General features: G+C 47.5%; 1 protein-coding gene across 1 annotated transcript in view; it reads left to right on the top strand.

The window, feature by feature from the left end:
• The first annotated feature begins 12,077 nt into the window (after positions 1 to 12,077).
• The window catches only part of PHF21B (PHD finger protein 21B), a 108,630-nt gene continuing 100,538 nt past the window's right edge, over positions 12,078 to 20,169 (top strand). Inside the window, exons 1-2 of the mRNA XM_066632549.1 lie at positions 12,078 to 12,095; positions 12,384 to 12,449. Coding sequence (XP_066488646.1) covers positions 12,078 to 12,095; positions 12,384 to 12,449 — 84 coding nt within the window. The remainder of the gene's footprint in view (positions 12,096 to 12,383; positions 12,450 to 20,169) is intronic.

Raw genomic sequence — 20,169 nt, forward strand, 5'->3', positions numbered from 1 at the left:
TAACTTGTGGTTCACCTTCCATCACTACACCTTTCAGATAGCATATACTAACATTTTAAGATCCATTGACAGCATACTCCCTGTTACCTCACAAACATCGCAGTGTAGACTTTTAGAATGCGGACAGGACCAAAAGATGTGTACAAGATCTATTTTATTTAGTTATCTATTCATTTTTTACCCTGCTTTTGTCCCTGAAGGACCCCCAAAGCAGCCTACAAAACCATAAAATTATAAAACACTTCATAAATTAAAACATAGTAGTTCATAAAATAAAATCATTAAAACATCATAAACAAATATAACAAAAACCAAAAATGAGCAACCATCACCTCTTAATAAAAGAATAGAAAGTCAAAGCCTATAAAGTACAAATCATCAATAAAACATCCCCATAAAACACACAGTACATCCAGTATTAAAATAACCATATTAAAATCAGAAGGCTAACCTGAAAAGAAACGTTTTTAGGCCTGACAGATTCTAAGGAGGGAACAGTTCGTAAACCAAGTAGGAAGGAGTTCCATAAAGCTGGTGGAATACTGAGAAGGCCCAGTTTCTTGCTGCCACATTCTCACCTGCAGAGGCAGCCACATATCTAAGAGAGTCTTCTCTGATTACTGGAGAGTACAAACCAGTTTATATGGAAGAAGGCAGTCTCTCAAACACACTGGTCCAAGGCCATATAAGATCAAGACTAGCATCTTGCATTGGACCTGGAAATGAATGGTCAACCAGTGCAATCTGTCTATGATGAATCCTCATAGCCTCCTGAACAGGCCTGTCCAACCCCCACCATCCTATCTTCTATGGCCCATCACTCTTTTAATAGTGGCACCCCTTCCACAAAGTTCCTTTTAAAGATAAACACGTTATTGGCAGGGCCCACCTTCTGAGACCAATTTATCCCAACAAAAACATCTAGCCCAGCAATCAAAAATGTCCACCCTCACTGATTGCTCGTGAAAGGGGGGAAACTGGGAAAGGGTGCTGCCAAGAATCAACTCTCAATCCCAGTGGGTCTGAGCCACAGAAACCTCCCCCATCAATCCCACTCCATAGGTCATCCTCAACCACCTTCACCTCCCTCTCACAGAGGCTCAGGCTTCACTTCTCTCTCAAACTCTCCTCCACCCCAGCCACACAAGGAACTCAGGTGAAGGACAAAAAGGGTGGACAACCCATTGCAGATTAGCCCAGAGGGGAAACTTCAGTTCTAGAAGTTGTCAGGGGGAGGTCTACCTCACCAGCCTGGGCTCTCAATCAGTCTCATATCGCTGCAGGTGTTGCTGCTGCTGTGCTCTCTCTCTCTCTCTCTCTCTCCATGTTCTGGTCAGAGTGGGCTGCTCTCCCTCCTACAGATGATAATTAGGGAAAAACTTTAGTTTTAACCTCCAACATCTACCTTGAACATTGCTACATATACCACACAACTTGTGTGGTGTCAGATACCACTGAAATTGCATACAATTTCAATATTCCCCCAAATCCAAATCCAATCTGCTATATGTAATTCCTGACCTAGATCTTTTTCTCATTTACTGACCATAAATCTTTGGTCATGGTTATCCAAGCTTACTAACAGTGAGTAAAAACAGGAAATTAATCCTTCCCCAGTGATTTTCTCAAAAAAAGTTCCTCTGCCTTGGATCATTATAGTTTTTAATCATTATTAATGTGTATCACTGGGAGATACTGGAAATACTGGAGTGTAATGCTTCCCCAAAGCCTCTGTGATGTCTTCAAATGTAAAAACCCAGTCCTACCTCATTAGATAGCCCAACATGTCCATTTTATTCCTTTTCTAAAACAATATTTCCTCTGTTATGCTCCCCAATACACAAATTCCTTGTTACAAAAACCTGAAGTATATATAGTCCTGTATATATGTCCTGTATATATATATGTCCTGTATATGTATGTGTACATATGTGTACATATGTCCTGTACATATGTATATGTATGTCCTGTATATATATATATAGTCCTGAAGTATATATAGTCCTTTCCACATGCGCTGCCTCCAGCGCATTCTCGGCATCACCTGGCAGGACAAAGTTCCTAACAACACAGTCCTGGAACGTGCTGGAATCCCTAGCATGTATGCACTTCTGAAACAGAAACGCCTGCGTTGGCTCGGTCATGTCGTGAGAATGGATGATGGCCGGATCCCAAAGGATCTCCTCTATGGAGAACTCGTGCAAGGAAAGCACCCTACAGGTAGACCACAGCTGCAATACAAGGATATCTGCAAGAGGGATCTGAAGGCCTTAGGGATGGACCTCAACAAGTGGGAAACCCTGGCCTCTAAGTGGCCCGCTTGGAGGCAGGCTGTGCAGCATGGCCTTTCCCAGTTTGAAGAGACACTTGGCCAACATTCTGAGGCAAAGAGGCAAAGAAGGAAGGCCCATAGCCAGGGAGACAGACCAGGGACAGACTGCACTTGCTCCCGGTGTGGAAGGGATTGTCACTCCCGGATTGGCCTTTTCAGCCACACTAGACGCTGTGCCAGAACCACCTTTCAGAGCGCGATACCATAGTCTTTCAAGACTAAAGGTTGCCAATACAATATAGTCCTGTGACAACCAATCATTTAGTAATGATAATCTGATCACTGCATCTTTGGTACTTCTTTATGGTCAAGCAGAGGGCAGAGGCCACTGGGAAGCCTAATGCAGAGGCTCAAGTGGGCAAAAACCCAACTGGGCAAGCCACTGTCACAGCAGCACCAGTCACAGAAGGGAGGTGAGGGACAAGCTCAGTTTTTTCTGTCACCCTGCCTAGGACCGACTTGGTTGAAGAGGGGATGTGACTGCCAGAGTGCCAGATGTAGCAGGTGGGAAAGCGTCAACTGTGGGAGATGTGACCTCCTGCCTAGGATTAGGAGGAAGAGAAGTGGGTGTTTCCCAGCAGCAGGACACTGGGAGTGGCAACCCCTTGCTCAGCCCCTTGTCTCCTCCAAAAAAAGATGCATCTCTCCTGCCAAACCCTCTTGTCTGCTACAAAAGCCAGCAGCAGAGACACGAAGAGTTGGGGCTACACAATGGCATGTGGCCAAGTGGGCAGGAGGAGAGAGGGGAAATTTGGGAACCACATGCATTGCTCCTATGGGAAAAGCCCAAGGAAATTCCTTGCTGGTAACTTTCCAACACAGAACCAAAGGAACAGGCAGAAAGTTTGCTTGCCATTGTATGTGGCTAGCAGCAGAGTCCTGCACTTATGTTACTGTATATGCGCCTGTACTTTGCCATTTTTTCCTCCAAGAACATGGTAACTGCGCTTTTGCAACATAACATGCTCAATTCCTGTATAGTTTTGCATGATTTATTTTTAAAGTGTTTGTACGGCTCCATTCTCCCCCCCTCCCACTGGGAATGGCTCCAAAGGGAGGGGCTGCTTGCCCGCCGTGCTGAGGTTCCCTGCCAGGCTGGCTGCTTTGCCCCCCTCCAGCTACACCATCGGAGTGCACAGCAGAGAGGCAACACAGTCCTTCAGAAGCCCCAATCTCTGGGCGAGGCTTTTTTGATTCAATAAGGGGGCGATTCATGCAAGATGGCAGGCTCCTCTAGAAAGGCACCTGAGAACCCCAGTACAAGCTCTCTGCCCCCTGCCTCCATCAACTGGGAGGAAAACGACTATGATTCTGAGCATGGTTCAGGCCAATATCTTCTCCAACAAGCCACAGCCACGACCTCCTGCTGGCCCCTAATGTGGTCTGAATCCCTTCTGATCCATGTCAGGGCCAGGCTGAGCAAAATGTTGAGCTTTGTCCCCCCTTCCCCAAAACACAAGGTGTCTAGTGTGCAAAGCAGGGTCCAGGCAAGTCTTCCAACACCCTAGATCAGTGGTTCTCACACATTTAGCACTGGGACTCACTTTTTAGAATTAGAATCTGACAGGACCCACTGGAAGAGATATCATGGCCGAAGTGATATCTTGAAGCAGGAACATTTTTAACAATCCCAGGCTTCAATCCTACCCACACTTACCCAGGAGTAAGTCCCATTTAGTATCACTGTTAAAAGAACATACATAGTAGCTTGTTAAAAGTATAGGTCTGTAACACGTCCCCAAATGCAGTCACATACTATGGTAACAGCAAGTCTAATATATTAAAAATGAAATACTGCAATGAATGGGGACCCACCCAAAATTGGCTCACGACCCGCCTAGTGGGTCCCGACCCACAGTTTGAGAAACACTGCCCTAGATCTAGACACTGAGGAGCAAGAAGGAAGCCTCAGGTGTTCCACCTCTCGAAAAAGGGGAGTCTTGACCAAAGAAGGGTCTCCTCCTTTCTCTCACTTGTCCTTAATTAGGTGCTAAGACCCTCAACGGGGGGATTTTTACCTCAGAAACTGCTGCTGCAGTTAGAGGACTGTTAAACTCATGCCTGGGCACCTTCTGCCCCTCAGTTTCTCAGCTGAGGGGAGTTTTCAGCCTGTTCCATGGGCACAAAGGCAGCAGTGCTAAGAATCACAAGGCGCCATATCAGTTGTCCTTAACTGATGTGCCAAATCCTGGCTGGGACTGTGCTATTGTTTCGCACCTCAACACAGTGAGGCTGAGGGTTCAGGAGCTTACAGGCCTCCTGTTGGCCACGCTTCTTGCTTTGGCACATTGAGGGCCAGGCAGGCTTAGAATAAATCTTGCGCCCAGCCTGTTCCAGGCTCCTGAGCTTCGCCTTTTCTCCACAGCGCTTCCCGAGGAGTGCCTTCAGGGCGCCATTTTGTGAGTCACGGTTCCCTCGAGGCTCCCAGGGACACAACAGTCAGCATGCCTGAAGTCTGCTTTTCTGTATACAGGGGCAAGTTCCCTTTCCCCAGGGCACTGGGGCAGAGTGCTGGTTTGGCTGGAGGTCGGCCTGAGGGGGATTTTGGGATGCTCCTGGGGCAGCTGTTTCTCCCCCAGGACAAGATTCCCCCAGTGCAAGCTGCCTTGCCAGTGTCCCAGGAGCACAAAATTTAGTGCAAGGCTGGGCTGAAGGGCATGTGGACCAGACGGTGGCTGACAAATTGGGGCAGCTCATGGGGACTCACCAGGGGGTGAGAGGACATAAGAACATAAGAAGAGCCCCACTGGATCAGGCCAAAGGTCCATCTAGTCCAGCTTCCTGTATCTCACAGCGGCCCACCAAATGCCCCAGGGAGCACAAAAACAACAGGCAACCTGTTTACTGTTTATAGCCTTCTTTACTGCCACCGTGCATTGGGTCGACACTTTCATCGACCTGTCCACTACCACCCCAAGATCTCTCTCCTGATCTGTCTCAGGACTTAAGTCCTACAGGCCCAAGCACCAGAGTTCACCTTCCCCCATCTTCCACAGGTTCCACTTCCTCTGACTCGGCGGGGACCCCACCTAAGAGGTGCAAGTCCCCATCATCCTCTTCATCTTTCCTGCCACCTCAAAGCTCTTACAGGCACAGTCGACATAAGAGGCTCCCCCTACTAAAGGTAACTGGCTGCTTGAACTGGACACCTCAGACGCCACATCCTCTAGGGAGCAAGGAGAACTCTTGTGGGAGGAAGCCACTAACAAAGAGAATAACCTGGACAAGCTTTTAACGGTGAACCTATTTCCTAAACAGTTACCTAAGGGCGCCATCCTAACCCCTTATGTCAGTGCTTTCCAGCACTGACATAAGGGCAATGCAGCTCTGAGGTAAGGGAACGAACATTCCCTTACTGCGAGGAGGCCTCCGTGAGTGACACCCAATTGCAGGATGCAGCACACGTCCCATTTTCACTACTATGCCAGTGCTGGAAAGCACTGACATAAGGGGTTAGGATGACGCCCTAAGGCAACCTGGTCTCTGAATCTTGCCACAGAGGCCAGGTCACCTTCTACCTCTGCTACTCTAACCAGGTTGGGGACCAAGTGTATGTTTTTCCAGAAGGTCCCACCAAGTCATGTGAGGTTCCCCTTCTGGAGGCATTTAACCCCCTTATTGAATCAAAAGCACCTTGCCCAGAGATCAGGGCTTCTGTAGGACTGCGTTGCCTCTCTGCTATGCTCTCACAGCATCCTTGGCAGCACCGAGCCTGCTGAGTAGTGTTTTGGTATGAACCAGGCTTGTCTTGTCATCACTGCCATTTGAGTGGGTTTTGGGAGAGCAGTTCTGCCTTTCCACACAGTTTCTGGGTAGCAGCTGGAGTAATCTGCAGTTCTGGCAGGAAAGGGCTCGAGCTGTCAGCCACTACGAAGAATCACCTACAGCCAGGCTCCTATGCTCTCCCCCACACTGGAGGAGAGCACGAGCCTTGTAGTTGTCCAGCTGAGGGGGGAGGGGGGAAGAAACAACCCTGTTTTCTGCCACAAAAAAGACCACAGTCAGGGGAGCTCAGGCAGAATGGCCGCAATCCTTTCCCTTATAGCTTGTTTAAAGGTAAAAGCCAAAACCCCAGGGAAAAAAAACAGTTTTGAAGATCAGGTAAGCTGACCAAGAAAAAACCCAGCCTACTGTCCCTAGAGACAAGGGCAGTCTGGGGAATCAAGGGACCCCCTCCCCTCAGGAAGACCTCGCAACCTTACCTGCCTGCTAGGGAGGAGCTTCCAGATGACAAGGACTGACCCTGCCATGGAGAGCATGGAAATTCACAAGTAAGCTCAAATCTCCCCGTTTCGTGCAAAGCAAGAAATGCGATGGCTAACTGATCTATGTAAGGCGAAATGCATGAGTTCTGGCTCAGTTAGAGACAATCCTATACATGTCCATTCATAAGTAAGTCCCATTGGGTTCAGTGAGGCTTACTCCCAGGAAAGTGTGCACAGGATTGCAGCCTGATCAAGCCAATGCACTGACACCAGCACAATGTCTGCCATATCCTAAGCCTTGCCCAGCAAGGAAAAAGCAGTGTGGAAAAAAGCTCAAGCCACACCACACCAGCGCAGCTCACCTAGTCCAGTCCCTCTACCAGCAAGCCCAGCAACCACATAGCCACCCAACAAGCCATCACCACAAAGTGGTGGTGCAACTATGGTCCTGTGACTGAATGGCGTATGTGGCAGTTTCCTAGCGACCAGCCAAAGTCAGGAAGATGCAGGGCAGATACCTGTTACCCACCCTTGAACCATAAAATACCTTGTTCAAGCCCACAACCACACCTCATCCCCACCCCATGCCCATGGAAGCCTGTGCACAACTATGGTCCAACAAAGCCAGCAAAGCCATGCAGTCCTGTGAGGAAGCACTACTGGACACAGCAGAACCCATGGCAGAGGGGATCAAAGAATATATACAGTTGGGAGGTCCCCTGGCAGACATGATTGCAGACAAGCTACTGGACACCATCGCACTTGGCCCCTGCCAAGACCACATGGTGCCACAACTTGTCCTGATGAAAGGAGTCATGCAGGGCAGGGGCCTCCCAGAGTCCACCACAGCCTCAGAGTGTGACTTTCTGAAGAGGGGATGCTTCTCAGTGATCATGGGCCCCATTATTCTCTGCTGCCATGGCATGTCTGTCTTTTTGGCAGAAATCACATACATCCAGCGGCACTACTCACCCTGCCTACCCGCCCACCAACTGCCTCCCGGGTTCCATTCAGGTAGGTTGTCCTGGATGGTGATCTGCAATCAGTTGGCTTGGAGAGAACCCTGACTTCTTAGTAAAAGAACAGAACACAAGAAAAGAACTTCTATGTTAAAACTGGACCACCCACTTGCAGAATATGCCTATGGTTGGCAGGTCTGCTTTTAGACAGTTTCACCAAATGGAGGCTGGGCAAGGGTAGTTTACACACTGACACCCTGGGAAAAATGTCATATTCCAGTGTTACTTGTACACCCAGTGAGATATTTTAAATTATTTTATTTATGTAACTATTTGGACTAGAGCACCTTGGGGCATAGCTTTTCCTTAGAAACATTTATTTTTAAAAATCTCAAATGTGTTGAATGTGCAGGGGAATCCCCCCCCCCATTTTCTTCCCTTTGCCCATGTTCCACATTCCTTGGTGGAAAGTGGCTTTGGTCTTGTTGTGGTCCCCAACACCTGAAGTTTGGGGAAGGATACAGGGGGCTCATTTCAACTGAAATGAATTGTGTGATTACTGCATGCCTAGTGATTTGATTGCTATGTCACCCATTGACTGCATTCCCTGGTTCCAACTGGGGTAGGTTCTCCTGGGTGACCTCAATTAAGGCACCACCAATCAATGTATGGGGAAAACCGCTGCTTGGAAGCAGGAAGGGGAGTCATTGTTTTTGAAAGAGGCTTCCTCTTGGGGGAATCCCTCTTTCTTGGTTAAAGAACAGAACAGCAAGGGGAAAACATTGCACCCTGACACCTGGAGTGGCAAATCGCCTGACATGCCAGAAGCAGGAAATTGTCTGCCCTTGGAAGGTTAATCCTTTGGTAGAAACCCCTTTCAGTGGGGAAGTGCTGCTGGGATACATGTAGACACAAGAAGTCTGCTGAAACATGGTCGACAGGGTCAGAAGAGGGAGTAACATAGCTCTTGCCATGAAGAAACTCCTTATTGGAGTGAATGTGTGGTTGCGAGTCCCCTTATGGATCCTATTTATGAATGTTTCTCAGTGGCTGGTTCTGGCAGTGGGACAAGGCAGTCAAAGATGTCCCAAGCATGTGCATTACCTGGTGCAGTGCTTACTTGCATGTTCAGCATTCCAGAAGTTTGGGGGATATATAATGATGTCTCCCCTTGTCTTCCAGGCTATTGTATTGTTTTTAATGTGATAAGTTTTCCTCTGAACCACCTCCATTTGGCAATCTTTGGTCCTCTCTGGGCCCAGTTGCACCGTGTTCTTGCTGGCAAGCAGCAAAAACATGATAGTTGACCAGAGCATGCTGTGGCTGGATCCAGAGAGGACTAAAGATTGCTGAATGGAGGCTTGGGTAGTGTGGTGTCACCCCCTCCTGAGGGTGACATCTGGTGCAGCTCCCACCCTTGTTGTGACGACACTGAATGCAGTAGTCCAGGAGGGGCAGTGAAGCAATGGCCACGCCCTGTTTGCAGCTCTGTATACCTGCCTCTAGTTTCTCTATAACTTTTCCTTCCAAATGTTCAATAAAGAAAAATGTATATGTGGTGAGGTAGTAGTGTAGCCAGACATGGTTGGCATGGTCAGTACAGCAGGTGCCGCAACACGCCCCTCTCGTTTGCCATCGGAGCCATTCTGGGTAGTGACAGCAACACATGCACATTGCTGTTGCTACCTGGAATGGCCCTGAGAGGGGCTGCTTATAAGGCACGTTGTGGCACCTGTTTTACTTATCGTGCCACCCCCTTTACTACAATACTGGTGGGGGGGTGATATGCCTCTCAAAACCACAAGGAAGCTTTGCTTGGCCCCTTTGACCTGAAGCTGCTGTTTATTGCTGCAAGAAAGCCCAGACTGGCACTTTTCTTTGTCTTCAGGCCCCCAAACAGCTCACTCAACAGATAATTCTCTCTCTCTCTCTCTCTCTCTCTGTTTATAGTGACTGGCCATCTTACAAAACAAGTTTGCATTGAAACCACATTGCAGCGTCGAAAAAACATTGCAGCGTCCTCCATACTAACAAGCCCTCCCTTGTGAGATTGACAAAGTCAGGTGTCAGCTGGTAAACCACATTTTGCATATTTCCTCTAGGACAGTGTTTCTCAAACTGTGGGTCAGGACCCTTTGGTGGGTCGTGAGGCAATTTCAGGTGGCTCCCGATTCAGTTCAATATTTTATTTTTAATATATTAGACTTGTGACTGCATTTGGGGAAATGTTACAGACCTGTACTTTTAACAAGCTACTGACCCCGAATGAACACACACACGGTTCTTTGGATTTTGGAGAGGCAATCAAACAGGCGACAGGAGAATTCAAAGAACTTCTTAACATTTACGCGTTTGCAAACGGGACCTCCACACACTTGGAGGACCCAGAAGGATTACAATAATGCAGGTTTTATAGGGAAGAATAACATACAGGCAGACACCCAAAACAACATTTGGCATGTTATCAGTACAGGATGTTGATCTGAGGATGGCAATTCAATACACATCAGCAGTTTGTTTACAGAGATATCCGTTAGAGGGGGTCTGGCACTCTGACTCATCCCTTTTACCCTAACCTTTTTATCCTTGTTGATTGCCCTTGTCTAGGACCTTTCTGTTCACCTTTGGAGGCGTAATATCACAGTTAACTGGTTCTCTGAGAGGGATAGCTTTTTGGTCAGGGAAGAGCCTTATGGGTGAACTGGGCATCTTGGGATATTTCCATATTGTGAGCTGGGCATATTGTTATCACTACTATGTATATTCTTTTAACAGTGATAGTCAATGGGACCTACTCCTGGGTAAGTGCGGGTAGGATTGCAGCCTAGGTTTGTTAAAAATGTTCCTGCTTGATGATGTCACTTCTGGTCATGACATCACTCCTGGTGGGTCCTGAGAGATTTTTATTCTAAAAAGTGGGTCCCGATGCTAAATGTGTGAGAACCACTGCTCTAGGATGTTATTAAGCCATCTTTTCTTGGGTGCTCCTCCTGGTCTTTGCATCCTTCAAAAAAAACAACCATGCATGCTTTCTGTTCCTGCTCAGGAGCGTCTTAATGCATCCCTGGGACTGGCTGGCCAAAGGGAGGCTCTTGCTCGGCTCTTCGGCTCTCCCCGTTCTGAGCATTTTCCAAGTTCCTGCAAGGAGGACAGCAGAGTTTGCGCCCCTTTCCATCACTCCAGTGCTCTCTTGGTCCCACTTGTCCTCGCAGCGCGCATGCTCCAACTGAGCTCCCCTTCCCTGCTCTTCCCCCTCACTCCCCCTCCCCTGCTCCATCCGGGAACTCCAAATTAGCATTGACAGCCGTGGCACAACTTTTCCCGAGGCAAAGTGAAATCAAGGCGCGCACTTGGAGGAAATATAGTCCCCCCCTTTCAGACTTCTTGGGTCCCCACTGGAGGGGTCGCCCAGCCCTGCGAGGAGATGAATGGGGTCCTGGGCGAAGCGGGGGGCCGCTTAGGGGCGCGTGGTGGGCGGGGGGCGGCAGTGGGGAGCCTCCCCCCTCCCCAGTTTGGCGGAAAGTGAGTGATGTGTCTGTCCCTGGCAGGGAGGGAAAGAACTTGCTTTGCAGCCCCCACCAGTAGTTGTTTCTTTCGGTTGTGGTTGCTGCTTTCTGCCCAAAAGCCGCTCGGGCGGGTGTTGTTTTTTTGTTTGGTTCGGGGGTTTGCCGGGGCTGGTTGCAAAGGCATCCCGCGCAAGCACAGACCCCAAACTTCCCCGGGAGGAAAAAGTGGCTCTGGCAAGTTGCAAGGATGGAGCTGCACGGCTGGCGGGAGGCGTTCCAAGTGGAAGTCCAGGGCCAGCAGGTAAAGAGAGAGAGAGCAGCGAGCCGGCGTCCCTGCGAGCAGGAGCATCTGGAAGAAGCCAGCCCCGCATGCCGAAGGGTCCTTGTCGCAGGGGAGGGGGCGGGAGAGTGGTGGCGTAGCTGGAGGGGGTGAGCACTCAGCCTGGCAGGGAGGCGGCGAGCCGGACGGCTCCGTTTGGCCCCCCCCCCCGCTGGGAATGGCTCCGAAGGGAGGGGCCGCTCGCCCACCTCCCTGCCAGGCTGAGTGCTCAACCCCCCTTCAGCTACGCCACCGCGGGAGAGCGAGAGAGTCAAGCCGGGGCTCGGTGGCAGGGACCGCTCGGAGCCTCCCTCCTTTCCCCCACACTCCGGCATCGCAGGATGGGCCACTTCGCAAAAGTACTTTTGCAGATTGTTTGGCTGAGTTCTCGCATGCAGCGTTGTGGCCCCGATCCGGAGTGAACGTTGCGGCTGTGCTCTGTGTGTGTGTGTGTGTATGAGAGAGAGAGAGAGAGAGACTGGAGACCCCACTGTCACATAGAGAGAGTGGGGGGGGAGAGAGAGTGGTGTGTGTGTTGGAGAGATTAGGACGAGACTTGAATATTTATGAGCTTCGCTTGAAACTGACTCGCTGTGTTTACTTGCCTCTTTGTTCCACACCCCTCCCTCCCCCCTCAGCGCTCACACACACTCACACTCACATACACATACACATTTTTTAAAATCCATTACATGTGAAACTCTTTCTACTTCCTTCTTTTTCGGGGTTATTTTTTTAAAGAAACTAGTTGCACAGATGAAGCAAGATCCACAGGTAAATGCAGATCTCTGTCAGTGTGTGTGTTTAATCCTCCTCAGTATTTTAGTCCTGCTGTAGTTCTGCTGGGACAGCAGGATGAGAAACTTTATCAGTCAGAGATCTCATCTTGAAGGTTGGGCTGAGCTTTGTTACTTAAAGAGGTTATTAACTAGATGCTCTCTCTCTCCCTCTCCCTTGATTTCCTTTGCCACTCATCCATTCCAAGAAGCAAGTTTACTCTTAGCTGGCTTTCATTTACACTTGATCTTTAATTTGCATTTTATTGTTGTTGTTTTTTTACAGAATGGTGATCTTAAGAAACAAATCCATGAGAGGCAATCGAGAATAGCAGTTCTTAATGAAAAGCAAGTAAGAATGAATTGATTCAGTTCTATGTTTGTGGATTTGGGTTTTTCTTTCTTTTACAATGCACTTTCTAAGCATCTTAAAGAGTACGGGTATATACACTGACATCTCCGAATAAACACTCATGTTTACTAAAGATAAGCTAAAGTGGTTCAAGGCAGAAGATCCCGTTCTCTTGTGCCTTGCCTGGAAATGGATCTCTATATTAGAATAATCATCATGCCCAAGGAGAGATGAGCAGTGGTTGGAGTGGTGTGTTGTTTTTTTCGAAGTAGCGAAACGGAGGCGTCCATTTTGAGTTGGTCGACATGTTTTAGGAATATGGGAGATTCTTTTGGTCTCGTGCTAGTTTGTTCCCACTTCTTTGCACCACGGAAGGGCAAAGAGTTGGGAGTGCGAGGATGGAGGGAGCCCACATTGGAAGCCTTGATCCCTGGTGCCTGTTGTGGTGTGGATTCCTAGGCATCTCTCCAACCGCCCCCTTCCTCCCGTCCCCACACCCGGCCTTTTCTCTGCCTTTGGTTGAATTTGACACGTTCGCTTTGAGCTCTTGTAGGTACTTTTACGTGCGGGCGCTCTCTCTCTCACACACACACACACACACACACACACACTGTCTCTGACACACACACATACACACACTCTTTCTCACACATAAACTCTCTGTCTCTGACAAACACACACACACACACACACACACACACACACACACACACAGAGTCTCTCTCTCTCTCTCTCTCTCTCTCTCGCCTGCCCAATTAGGCACATCAGAGGAGGGCAGGCGAGTCAAAACACAAACAGATCGCCTTCTGCAGACAAACTTTGGTCTGGGTCGCCTCTGCCTTCGGAGCGAGTGGCCCTGCTGTGCGGGGTGTGTGTGTGTGTGTGTGTGTGTGTGTGTGCAAATCTGGCTTCACGCACCCCCTTCCCCTCCCCGCCCCCCACCGCCTTTCGACGCTTGCGAGAAAGTTGCCTTCTGCGCTGTTGCCTTTGTGGCGTCGGCGGGATCAGCTGCCGGGCTTCGGTTTCAGCACCACGAACAGATGCCTTGGAACGCTCGGCCGCTCCGCTCGCCCCTCTGGAGCTTTGCAGGGGACACGGGCAGGGGGCGGGCGCGCACTCGCACCCCTCTCCCTCCCCCTCCTCCACCCTCTCCCACTTCCAGCACTTTGATGCACAGATCGGGGGCAGCAGCAGCAGCAGCTTAGCGCGCCAGCCTGGGAGCTGCCGGATGGCTTCTCCCCCCAGCGAACTTCCAGCATGGCTCCCTCCTCCTCCTCTTCCTCCTCCTCCTCCTCCCAGCCCTCTGCACTCCTCCCCCTCCACTGGCTCCTGCAGCTCTCCAAAAGCCCTTCGGCTCCCGCCTCCCTCCCCGTCTCTTTTGGCCACATCGATCCCGGTTCCTTCGGAATGCAGCCGCCCTTTCAGCACCAAACTTGGAACAGCGCCGGGCTCCCCTCCTTGCGCCCAGAACCTGCTCTGCAGCAGCTTTGCAGCCCACCGCGGAGTCTTCAGGACCCCCGCAGCTCGAGTGGGGGGTGGGGGCGCAGGGAGCAATCATGATTCCCCCCCCCCCAGTAGCGGTCAAGTTGCAGAGTCAGCCGTGCATGGCTTTCCCCCCTCCAATCTCAGTCCGTGCAATGCGTGCCCGAGACGCAGGCGATTTCATTTCATCCTCTCCCCCCTCCCTCCCCATCCCCGATGGATCCTCGCCCAGAATGTGCCCGCGCTCGCTCACTTTGGTAGTGGAAGCTTCCATTTGGCGAGGCAGGGAGGGGTGCGCGTTTTTCTCCCCTACCCAACATGGAGAAAAGTCTGCAGAGTTTGGAGGTGGGGGAGGGGCCCCATTCATGCTGAACATTACCATTTTGATTGCTTTGATGCCGGCGTTTTTTGAGGGGGGAGGGGAGCGAAGACTCAGCCGGAGCACAAAGATGTTGAATCACTGGATGGAATCAAATCAGATCATTTCTTTGCGGGGGGGGGGGCATAGGAGCAGTTCGCCCTTTTTTCTCGCAGGGTAGAACAGCGTGTTGTATTGATGCTGGTATATTACACTGAGTAGAGAATTTATTTAAAACAGGGTAACAGCCTGACAAGGCATTCTTATGTTTTCCTCTCTGCAGCAAGAAAATCAAATCAAACGTTGCATTAAAATGGGCATTACTCAGACCATATATTTGCTTCTTCTGCGGTTTGACATGCACGATACTTGATTGTTCCTCTCTTCAACTACTTTAAGGATAATATAAATTTTTATAATGATAGAAATGATTATATGTTGTGCAAGAATGTAGATCAGACACACTTTGAGAACAGAGTTGAGAGATGCAGCTGCTGGCAACAGAAGATCATTTCTGTTCTCCTGATACACTTTCTGAACAAAACAGTAAACAATGGTTGTGTGTGCTACTTGTATTATAAGACAAACCCAATTAAAACTTGCATAATGGACAACTAGTCCTTGAATTCAAATGCTACTTTTATTGAGAAGTGCGTGCTGTAGTATCATCTTTCCTCTGCCTGCTTTAAATGCAACAAGAGCTTAAACAATGGTAAGAACCTCCACACTAATGAAGTGTCTTTGTGTATTGCACACTGTCACCTCTGGAGGCCACATAGGAAAAGTCTCTTTGCATAGACCAGTCACATGAGTTTTAAGACCTCAACCTAAACATGCATCAGAAAGTTGCTGAAGTTTATATTTTGGTCCAGTTATTATACCAGGGTCCAAAGCACAAAAAGGACTGCTGGGCATGATCTTCATTCTGGATTTCAGCCTCCCCCTTTCAAGAGCAGTGAAATTATCTGGGCTACATTTCAGTAAGCCCTTAGGAAGGCAAGATTAGAAGCAATGATTTCAACTGGCACATGTTATAAAGTTCTTTCCCACATTTTACAAATACTCAAGCTGTTAATTTTTTTTTTTTAAAGATTCCACTAATGTGAAAAGCTAATAATACCTTTTTTTCTGAATGTGAATATGATGTAGAAATTCTGCATTTCTAGATGTAGAAATTTGGGCAAGTGCTTGTGACCTTCTTACTCCAGAAAACTCCCACTGACTCTAACAGGGCTAATTTGGAGTTAATGGGTTTGTGGACTTCACAACACAGAGAGCCTCTGTTTAATTATGTGGGTGTATGTTTTAACTGAAAGGAAAAAAATGAAATAAAATACATGTGTAACCATAGTACTGTACTAGCTACACATCTTGAAATTAGGGATTTAAATTCATGTAGTCTTACACTACATTGCCACTAGATGTATAAGAGCCCAATCCTGGGCTCAGTGTGCCGGCTCAGCACCAGAGCACACTGTCGCAAATGTGCCATAAGGCACGTTTGTGGGTCCTGCTGCCAGGCGAGTGCTGATGGTAGCCCAGTGCTGGCTGGTGCTGCGCTACCACCAGGCGGTCACATAAACCGCTGAGCAGTGGAGAGGTAAGTGGGTGCGTGGGGGAGAGGCGGGGAGGAGGCATTCCAGGGATGTGGCAGATAGGAAGAGGGCGGGGGGAGATGTACCGGGGGAGGGAGCGGGTAGGGAGGTGGGACTGGTGGAGCAAACATGAACTTGAGCAGACATGTCACTGCCCAACATGAAGGCACTTGATTCACTGCCGACCTTTGGGTTGGCAGTGAATTGAGTAGCACCATTGCAGGGCTACTGCGCTTACCTGGGGGAAGGGGACAAAAGTTTCCTTCTCCCGAGGTGCCGCCAGCCTTTTTTGGCACCACCACAGCTGCATGCTGTGGGCAGCTCAGGATTGGGTTGTCAGAAAGGTGAATAACTTTCTTCTTGGTCCCATCCACCAACTTCTTTATTTTGATTCATTATGATTCATTTCTTCTTATGTATTCGGTGGACCTCGCACAACACGAAAATAATGTTGAAGGTTTCTGAAGACGAGTGTTTTTTTGCAATGGTTGGTATCCATCTAAAGCATGTATTTATACAATAAAGCAAATTGTCATTTGCAACTGACTTGAAGAATAATTGAATTCTTCTTTTTATGTATTTAGTATTGAATCTTTAACAGTGAATATTTAATCTGTAGCATTTTCAAGGAAAGATTGCAAATATGTTTCTCCCCCAAAAGCATCTTGAATCAATACAGGCGTGCATTGCTTAACAACCTTCCGCTTAGCAACTGACTGCATATACTGTCAGTGGTCATTCCAGGGATATACATTCCAGTCATATACAGTGGTCAAAGCACAAAACAGAGGCTCTTAATGAGTCGGTCAGGTCACCCATAGCCTGCAGCAGAGTGTCTGTTTACACAAAAGAGAGGCTCTTAATGCAAAGAAGAGGCAATCTATCTCCAGTAGCCTGTGCAGTCAGCTAGTTTCTGGCAGGGAGTGTCTGTTTACACAACAATGCAATTGGTACACTTTGAACAGTCTAAAGCAGTGGTTCTCACACATTTAGCACCAGGACTCACTTTTTAGAATGAGAATCTGTCAGGACCCACCAGAAGTGATGTCATCACCGGAAGTGAAATCATCAAGCAGGAAGAGTTTTAACAATCCTAGGCTACAATCCTACTCACACTTACTCAGGAGTAAGTCCCATTTACTCACATTGTTAAAAATATATACATAGTAGCTTGTTAAAAGTACAGGTCTGTAACATTTCCCCGGTCACATACCATGGTAGCATCAAGTCTAATATATTAAAAATAAAACATTGAAATGAATGGGGACCAACCTTAAATTGGCTTACGACCCACCTAGTGGGTCCCGACCCACAGTTTGAGAAACAGTGGCCTAAAGCACTATGCAACTGTTAAGTATTATAATTAACAAAACTGTAGTGAATTTGTTTAACTCTTCACACTCCTTGAGTCATTAAATACAACTGAGAAGTATGTTAGTGGTGGAGATGCAAGATCTGTGTGAATGTATTTAGGATTCTATCTTCAGTGTAGGCCTGATTTCTGCACAGCCCTGCTGCAAATCCGAGGGCAGATGCTGCACTGACAGCCTTGTGAAGCCTGTGCATTGAACATCTAAGAGATGAAGAGATTTTCTTAGGCCTGAACAAAAAATAGATTATTGATCAACCATTTAGTGGACCACTGTTCTTCTGTCATGTTCATACTTTATTGGTAGCGTTGCTCTTTATACTTTGACTATTAGCATCTTGAAAAACTCATTAATTCACTTTTTATATTAATACCCTTAGCATTCTCTTTGTATGTAAACACATGATGTTTGTTAACTGATTGGAAGAAACAGGTTTTGTAAAATTATGTCAGAGCTGAAAATTGATAATTAAATTTCAGGAACTCAACTAAAGATAAAATTTTCCCTTTTATGAACCACTGAAGTTGTTCAGCCTCAAACCATCCATTGCCCCAAAGGATTTTTTTTTACTATGTTTTGTTGCATAGAAGCCTTAAAAGCAAGAGAAGCATAGCTTTAAAAAAAGAAGAAGAAGAAGAAGATAAAAAAACCCTCAATTGTCGTGTTTCATTTGAAAGTGTCAGGGGTTGAGGTTGCCAGAAGTAACTATTTTAAAAGTTTGCTTTGATATTTTAACCACTTAAAACATCTAGTGTCTGAACAGTACAATTGACTTCAGTTGTCTTTGAACATCTTCAATGAGATGACTGAAGAATTTCTTCCAGTAATCCCATGATGCCTCATTAGAGAGCAAATGATTATTATGTATGTGATTTACAGCCCAATCCTAACCTGCCTTGGTGGAGCTGGGTCAAGTGGCCCATGCTGTACCTAGCACAGGTAAGGTAAGGAGTAGGCTGGAGGTCTCCTCAGGGTAAGGGGACATTTTCCCACTTACCCCACATAATGCTCCAGTCTGCTCTGTGGGGCTACTCTGATCTGCACCAGCCAAATCACTGATGTAAGTCTGAGCAGCCTTATATAGGGTGTTCAGGCCTCAAGAGGACGTATAGGAAACAGTGGAGGCCTCCTTCACAGATCCTGCCCCTTTCTCAGACCTGACCTGGTTTCCCTTCCCTGGCAAAAATGGAAATTGTTGTGGACCACATGTAACCCCCACCCTCACCTGCACACAAATATATAATTAAATTTGTAATAGAGAAGATTTATTAGATTTATTGTTTTTAGACTGAAATGAAAATAGTATAAATTCTGTTTTCAGCCAGAGCTGGTGGATCAAGAGCTGGCCTTCCTTATTTGTGGAGCTGCAGTATCCTTATGAATATCCTCAACCTAGTCAAAGGGCAACACAATGTCATATGAGGAGATATAGTATAGAAGATGCAGAGTCGCATTAAGAGAGGGATGCCATTTCTGAAAAAGTTAAAGGTTCTTGAGCGTTTGTTTATTAGTCAACCTCCAAACAACTAGCATGCCAGAGAGACTGGTTTAAAAACAAAAGTCAGGGATGTGCTTAAATGTCTCCCACTGAAGTTGATAGGATTTATAAACGTTTAACTTTGATTGGACTGTGTTCATTTTTATTTAGATGTAAGAGTCCTAAGGCTCAAAGCAGATAATGATACTTCATTGTCTCATTTTTCATGTGTCAGCCCTGAGATTCTCATTAAGTTGTTGTTCTTATTAAGATAGTGGCATACCCAAAACCTTAACCCTTGCTGCTTAGTTCAGCATTTTACCTCTTCAATTCCTAGTTCAGTATCACTGCTGTATTGAATAGATGTCCCTTAGAGCGCAATCCTAACCAAATTTCCAGCACTGGCATAGCTGTGCTAGTGGGGCATGTGCTGCATCCTGCAGTTGGGGGGACATCATGGAGGCCTCCTCAAGGTAAGCAAATGTTTGTTCCCTTACCTCAAAGTTGCATTACCCTTATGTTGGTGCTGGAAAGTGGGTTAGGATTGCACCCTTATTCTGTTTCATCTTCTGTGATACTTAGGCCGCAATCCTAACCCACTTTCCAGCCTCCATGACTGCGCCCCAACTGCAGGATGCAGCACATGTCCCACTGGCACAGCTATACCAGTGCTGGAAAGTTGGTTAGGATTGTGCCCTAAATCTCTAGAGTTTTGAAAATGTTTGTGTGGACCCTCCTGCGGATGGATCTATGTTTGTGTATCTTTTGTTATATGATAGGATGAGTGTATTTAATGTTTTTCTTGTTTCAAATGAGAGTGGCCTGAAGCTATCACTTCAATCCTATACACACTTACCTGAGAGTAAGTCCCACTGCATACAGTGGGATTTACTTCTGTGTAAACACATTTAGAATTGTGCTGTATCTCAGTGAAAGCCCTGAACAAAAGGTGCTGTTGACTGATTAAATAAGAGGACCACACAATGTTTACTCAGAACTAAGCTCCACTGTGTTAAATGGGACTTACTCTCAGGTAAGTGGTATAGGATTGCATCCTAAGAGCCCAATCCTATCCAACTTTCCAGTGCTAATGCATCCATGCAAGTGGGGCATGCATTCCATCCTGTGCGGGGGGGGGGGGGGGCGCCAATCATGGAGGGATCAAATTTTTTCTTACTATTCCATCTTCTGTGATGGATGCATTGCAGTTGCATCAGCGATGGAAAGTTGGATAAGCTTGGACCTTACTTAGAAGTAAGACCCATTGTGTTATACAGGGCTTACTTCCAGGAAGGTGTTATAGGATTGCAGCCTGAGGGCCCAATTCTATCCAATTTTCCAGTGCAGGTGCAGCTCTGCCAATGGGACATGCGCTGCATCCTGTGGTGAGGAGGCAGTCACAGAGGCCTCCTCAAGGTATGGGAACATTTGTTCCCTT

Source organism: Tiliqua scincoides, chromosome 6 (assembly GCF_035046505.1).
Source record: "Tiliqua scincoides isolate rTilSci1 chromosome 6, rTilSci1.hap2, whole genome shotgun sequence".
NCBI lineage: Eukaryota > Metazoa > Chordata > Lepidosauria > Squamata > Scincidae > Tiliqua > Tiliqua scincoides.